This window comes from Tachysurus vachellii, chromosome 25 (genome assembly GCF_030014155.1).
Source record: "Tachysurus vachellii isolate PV-2020 chromosome 25, HZAU_Pvac_v1, whole genome shotgun sequence".
Classification (NCBI taxonomy): Eukaryota; Metazoa; Chordata; class Actinopteri; order Siluriformes; family Bagridae; genus Tachysurus; species Tachysurus vachellii.
In genome coordinates, this window is record NC_083484.1 from 10,497,796 (window position 1) to 10,505,151 (window position 7,356).

At 39.9% G+C, this 7,356-nt stretch overlaps 1 protein-coding gene across 1 annotated transcript; it reads left to right on the forward strand.

Moving 5' to 3' along the window:
• The first annotated feature begins 3,161 nt into the window (after positions 1–3,161).
• On the forward strand, positions 3,162–6,776 carry LOC132840383 (zinc finger protein 883). Its single transcript, XM_060861971.1, has 3 exons — positions 3,162–3,549; positions 3,675–4,131; positions 4,795–6,776. Exons 2-3 carry the CDS (start codon positions 3,684–3,686, stop codon positions 6,198–6,200), a joined length of 1,854 nt encoding a protein of 617 aa, XP_060717954.1. The 5' UTR covers positions 3,162–3,549; positions 3,675–3,683; the 3' UTR covers positions 6,201–6,776.
• Positions 6,777–7,356: the final 580 nt, after the last annotated feature.

Consider the following 7,356-nt stretch of genomic DNA (forward strand, 5'->3'; position numbering starts at 1 on the left):
TACTGTGATGTGTTTGTTTCATTTTTCATTTTACGGAATCTTGGCATGAATTTTCATGTTCAAACATCTAACACTATGTAACACTACTTTTCTTAGTCAGAACCTTTTCTTCCAGCAACAGCAGAATGAAAAGAAAACAAGACCTAGACATGCCTAATGCTTGAGGGATTGCAGTCATTGTCATAATAACAAGCAGAGTTATAAGGAATTACGAATATGGGCTTATTACGAAAACAATTGCACATGTGCATACTTCTGTTTGACAGATGATATATGATCATTTTGTGCCCTCATAGCCAACACCAAGACATGAATGTAAAGTTCTGCATTATAGACCTTTCACGGGACAAACTGTGCTAAGTATGATATCCGTGTTATCGTGTTCGTATACTCGCTAAGAACTCGCTAAGAGCTCGCAAAATGTTTGAAACCTTTATTTGAGATTCTTGTTCCCAGGATTGTATATCACATCAATTCTGCAGATTTTTATGTGCACTTTTAGGTCACAAATCTCCTGTTCTCTGACATCCAAAAAGTATTTTACTGGATTCAGATATGGTGACACTGAATTAATGGTCATGTCTATGAAACCATGTTGAGGCAGCCTTTGCTTTGTGACATGGTGCATTGTCATGCTGGAAGTAGCCATTAGAATATGGCTAAATTGTGGCCATGAAGGGATCCGCATATTTAGCAACAATACTAATGGCTACAATAGCAACAAAAATAGTGTGTGCCAAAAAAGCATTCCCCACATCACTGACACAAGACTGGTTGGGTCCATGGATTCATGATTTTGGCTCCAAATTCTGACCCCATCATCTGTGTACCTCAGCAGAAATATAGATTCATCAGACCAGGCTACGCATGTCCAGTCTTTAACTGTCCAGTTTTGGTGAGTCGTCCACCGCAGCCTCAGTTAACAAGGTGTTTCTGCCCTCAGAAGTTCTAAATTTACATTTACATTTCTGTTATTTAGCAGACACCCTTATCCAGAGTGACTTACAATTTATTTCAATTTATACAACTGTGCAATTGAAGGTTAAGGGCCTTGCTCAAGGGCCCAGCAACGGCAGCATGGTGGACCTGGCATTCAAACTCATGACCTTCCAATCAGTAGTCCAATGCCTTAACCACTAGGATACCACATCCCCATAATATTTACTTAAATTTGAAATTATTTACTGTACTATTCTAAATAAACTCTAGTTTCAGGGTATACAATCTTATCCTGAAAGGGCCAGTGTGCAGGTTATCCTTTCAATCAAGCAGAAGCCACATGCCGAGTCTAGTGAAAGCCAAAATTAACCGATTAACAGGTGGAATCAGGTGTGGCTTCTTTTTGAAAGAAATCCTGCACCCACACCAGCCCTTTAGGGGTAAGATTGGACATTACTATTTAGTCCTGTTCTATACCCATGTTTGATTATAGAAACACACATACCAGCCTGCCTGGTCCTAACAATCATTTCAATCAAAATCACACCCCCATCATTCTGGTGATTCTTGTGAACATTAACTTTAATCTGCAGACCCTTATTTGCATGATTTTATGCCTAAAGTGCTTGGTGAGTTTTTACGCTCATGATATCTTGCTTTGTCTGACTGTCAAGTGTAAAAGGGCTTGTTGAATTCCCTCAATGCATTTTATTTTCAAAATAAAAGCTTGAAATTAGTGGCAAAGAAGGTCATGCTAAGACCCAAAAGAGGCAAACTAGTAACAGCAACAGTTTCAGAATTAATACTGCTAATGCAGCATCATAGACAATGTTTTTATTTAATAATAGTAAGACAATTAGAAGATATAAAATGATTACTGGTCAGCTTAATCAACTAATAACCATGCTGGAAACATTTTGCATCTGTTTTTATGCCATTATGTCACTTTTTGAAATTCGTGCATGCTTTATGAACACCACACACAGATTTAGTTCCACTTTGCAGTTATAATAACCCCCACTCTTCTAGGAAGACTTTTCTCTAGTGTGTGGCTGTGGGGAATTGCTCATTCAGCCACAAGAGCATTTATCGTGTCAGATACTGCAAATACCTACAAATAAGATAAGTTGGTTTGAGGTCTTCCCAAACAACAGTGGCAAAATGTCTTTAGGAACTTTGCTTTGTGCACAGAGGAACTGTCATGCTGAAACATGTTTGCTTCCATTAGTTCCAGTGAAGATATTCAATGGGGGGCACGGTGGCTTAGTGGTTAGCACGTTCGCCTCACACCTCCAGGGTCAGGGTTCGATTCCCGCCTCCACCTTGTGTGTGTGGAGTTTGCATGTTCTCCCTGTGCCTTGGGGGTTTCCTCCGGGTACTCTGGTTTCCTCCCCCGGTCCAAAGACATGCATGGTAGGTTGATTGGCATCTCTGGAAAATTGTCCCTAGTTTGTGATTGCGCGAGTGAATGAGAGTGTGTGTGTGCCCTGCGATGGGTTGGCACTCCGTCCAGGGTGTATCCTGCCTTGATGCCCAATGACGCCTGAGATAGGCACAGGCTCCCCGTGACCCGAGGTAGTTCGGATAAGCGGTAGAAGATGAATGAATGAATGAAAGATATTCAATGCTAATAGTGATAGAGAGGACAGCTGAGAAGATCATTGGAGTCTCTCTTCCCTCTTTAACGGACATTTACACCACATGCTGCATCCGCAAAGCCAACAGCATTGTAGATGACTGCATTGTGGATGACTGTCTTTTGTCCAGCACTGTCTTTTCTTTTGTCCTGCACTGTCTTTTTGTCCTTTGTCCTGCACTGTGTACACCAGGTTGCAGAGGTTGCACGTTATGTGTCTAGGACTAACTTACTAAGTCCTTAGTTCTGTCTTTGTTCTATGTAGCACCAGGGTCTGACAAAAAAGACAAAAAAAAGTCATCATATACAATTGTGGGCTTCCAACTTTTGGGGAAGTGAGTGGGATGATCAGGTTTCCACAAACCTTTGGGTATGTATGTAGTGTATATAAAGAATGTACAATGCACTGGCTATTATGCCTTTTTATGACCTCACTAACTAATTGAACACTATTATGCGGAAACACTAATTGAAGTGTTTATTCATGAGCAATATATAGTCAGGGAAACTTGCAGCAAACATTGAAGTGCAACTTTTAATTTGAAAAATAAAATCAAATAAATAAATTAAAACGGGTCAAATTCGGCCATAATAACCCAGGCTTCATTACAACTCTGTGGTTTTTACCTTGTATTGTCGAAACAAGCCGTTTATTAGCTATAATATAGTAACCGTTGCCTGAGGAAAGCTGAAACAAACGATTGTTTGAATCTAACGGCTCAGATTTGCTCGTGAAGTTACCTTAAAGTTGAGCTAATAGCTAACAGCTAACTGAATTACATGTCCTTTGCTCGCTGACAGCTTTTTAGTCTTGTTTGTAATTATTTTCTACGGTTTAATCCTTCGCATGATGACGATTTATGTGAGAGAGAGATTGTGAAGAGGTTCATATTATTATCTATTGGGGAATAAAATAAGTAATGTTACAGCTATTGTTTTCCCATTTAGCCACGTAATGCTAATGCTATTCTGAGGTAAATGCCCTTCCGTCGCTACTGTATATTGTGTACGAGCTAATGCTTTAGCCTTGTGATATAAATTTACTAGAAAATCTTTTATCCGATATAAAATAATCGTCAATGTTTTGATACTGGTGCAGTTTGACGCCATGGTGAAAATTAGCTCAAGGTGTTCAAGCTCATCCAACAACACGTCCAAGACTCCAGCAGTCACACACATCAAAACAGAGCCTTGTGCTATAGAAGTGACTCTAAACAACGTGGACCCACACCAACAGCTAGTTTATTCCTGTGATGGAGCTCTAAACCTGGTTTCTGATAACATCTCTGCAGAACCTCATCAGATAAAACAAGAACCAGGTCACTCTGAAACAGACTTCATGCAACCAGGGAATGGAAATGTACAGCCTCAATCCATAGACTCCAGAGTATCTACAGAGACAAAGACAGAGCCGGATTGTGCTCAGGGACATTCGAGTTGTGGTGTTAAAACTGAGCCTGAAATCCATGATGTGGGAAATTTCCCCTTGAAAGACGAGAAAGATGATGTGGAGATCAAGCTTGAGACCGGAGAAGAGGAGTGTGATGAAGGAACAGGTAATTCAAATACTTTTAAACCGTTCAGGGGTCAAAGTGACCGTGCACATCACTTACATGGAACAGATTTGCCATTTTTAACTTTTTAATTCTTGTACATTTACAATGTTAGGGAAACCTGTGGGAAGGGAAGGTTTTTAAAGAAAAATAGTCCATGACGGTGTATTTTTCTATAAACTCTTATCTGCAGTGTTCTATATCTCTTACACTGCACCAGTTTGTCAAATATTTCTCTATGATATTATTTAATGTTCTGGAACATCTGTGAGACAAGTTTATTCCCGTTATCACTTTTTAAAGACGATGACAGTTTTTACTTGTTCGATAAATAATACTCTTATGATCCTGTTATTTAATGTATACAAACATAACTTTTTAAAACGTAAAAAAAATGACACCTTTTAATAAATCACTACAATTGTTATGGTTGAAAAATGTGTGATTGGTGTAAATTTGTAATTTTTTTTTTTTTTTAATCCCATGGGGTTCTAATCTGTTCTATTATTATAATCTAATGATATATTTTAGCAATGCAGGAACTTATATATATATATATATATATATCTCCATTTATCATTAAATGTCTGTTTACCTATTGCCTATTACCTATTACATGGGTCCTAAAATATAACATTTTTGTATTTCATTTCTCTCCATCCCCAGACCGGGAGTCTTTCTTTTCCTGCCCTTACTGTGCTGTGTCCTTCACTGACTATTCGTACCTTGAAAAGCATCTCAAATGGACCCATCGAAGTAATTACCTTGTTTGGCTAAAAACTCAGAAAGCACCAAAGTGCATCAAAATATCCTCCAAGATGCTCAGCTGCTCCTCTTGCAACCATCACTTCTTTACCCAGGAGCAGCTGAAGGTGCATATGCGGCGCGCCCATCTTCCGACGCCTGCACCAACCCGGAAACGCTACACGTGTCCTCAGTGTGACCGTAGCTTTGATTACATCGGCAATCTGCAGAACCACTGTCGTCGATGCCACAGTTTGTCCACCGTGTGTACTGACGGAGAGCTGAGCTGTGCTTCATGTGGCAAAAACTTTGCAGGAATGTGGGGCCTCGGACCACATCAGTGCCAGAAATTAGAAGAAGAACACAAACCGCAAATAGTTGGTGATGTAACACTTTGTACAGACCGTGGTTATCTATGTCAACACTGTGGAAAGAGTTGTGCTACGTTGCAGTGTTTAACCATACACACGCGCACACATACGGGGGAGAAGCCGTATATCTGCAATGACTGTGGGAGTGGCTTTAAAGAGATGGGCAGCTTGCGCAAGCACATGGTCATCCACACTGGTGTCAAGCCGTATTCGTGCCCTGAGTGTGAGAAGAGCTTTGCTCGAATGAGCCACCTAAGCACACACCTGCGCACACACACCGGCGAGAGGCCGTACCCATGTCCTCAGTGTGGTATGAGGTTCAGTCACAGGTCCACACTGCGTCTACATTGCCGCGTCCACTCCGGAGAAAAGCCGTTCTCTTGTGTGGATTGCGAGAAAACGTTTGCGACATTGAGCAACCTGAAAGTGCACCTCCTGACACACAACCAGGAGAAGATCCACAAGTGTAACGAGTGCAGGAAGACATTTTCCAGACCCGACGTGCTGAAGAAACACCTCAGAATTCACAACGGCGAGAGGCCGTACGTGTGCACTGTCTGCAGCAAGAGGTTCAATCGCGTCCAGCACCTCACCAACCACCAGCGCACACATACAGGCGAAAGGCCGTACCGCTGTGAAGAGTGCGGCGCAAGCTTCGCACAGTCTGGCGATCTAACCAAACATGTGCGTGGGCACACGGGGGAAAAACCTTATGCATGTCCCGAGTGCAACCGGTGCTACAGTAATTCTGGAGATCTGGGAAAGCACAGACGCACTCACAGTGGCCACAGGCCTTACAGGTGTCAGCAGTGTGACAAGGCGTTCCTAATGCCACAACATTTAAAAACACATATTCTCACACACACTGGCGAGAGGCCGCATATCTGCCCAAAGTGTCAGCGCACATTTATACGCTCGCACCACCTCACTCAGCACCTCAATACACATCATATTTAGTGTCTTATATTTAAAATAACTCAGTTAAGGGGTTGATTGCGTTTTTTTTTTTTTTAAAAAGAACTGACTTTTTAAACATGGGTCATGACTATTTGCACATGATCCATGGTTCTGTCTTTTGAAATACAAAGTCAAAGTAAAATCCAAGTTTGTAGTAAAAAATGATATTTAATTGTCATTATTACTGCATCACTGATCCATAGGATTTATAGCTTCTCATAAAGCCAACTGTTAAAATTTAAGCTTTTATTTTTCAGTGGCCAGTTCCTGTCTCATATAATCAAATAATATGAATGCAGATTATTACAGCTGATGAGATTCTTAGGCAAATTATCTGTTTTATTTGGAGCATGTGACCCAGTCCAAAGTGTGTGTATTCTGTGTTTAAGGCAATAAAGGGATTTTAAGGTGTTATTTGCGCTGTAACTCAAAATGGATAATGTCACTGTAGATAAAATATGAAACATGCCATCGTGTAATGTGGAATAGGGAGAATAATAATGGTAGTGCAGTTATATTGTAACCCCTAATGAGACCTGTTATTTACAAACAATTAATAAAACATTTCTTTTCAAACCGCTCTCAATTTCTTGCTTATTATTCTTTCTAATTAACATGCAGTAAAAAATCAAAATTAACTTAATAATGAAATAAAATTCTTTATAGGACCACCCAGGGCTCGTACACACTTTTGTACACAATTACAAAAGGTACAAAGGTTCACTGATGCTCAAGAAGATGACATGTTACATGAAGAGCCAGGGTGTGTAAACTTTTGAACAGGGTGATCAGTGTAAATTGTATTGTTTAAAGATCTTGTTTTTCAAGTCGAACTGCCATTCTGTAGCTACATAAGATATTTACATGTTTCTCAGAAGACAAAATAACAAGTTTAGAAGTTTCTCACTTTCAGAACCATGTTTCATTGAGGATGTTTGTCTAAGTTCATCAAATGTCATTAGCCTTCTATGTATTATTCTATACTATAAGTCAATCATAGTGCTAATTAATTGAGAATCCATATGGCTAATTATAATTAAGAACCATCCATCAAAAGGATAAATGAACGTTAGCATGCTTCTGTGAGGCAATTGCAACACAACAGCTTCTATTAAATCAAAAATACACAATAGGTTTTGCTTATGAAACAACAAAT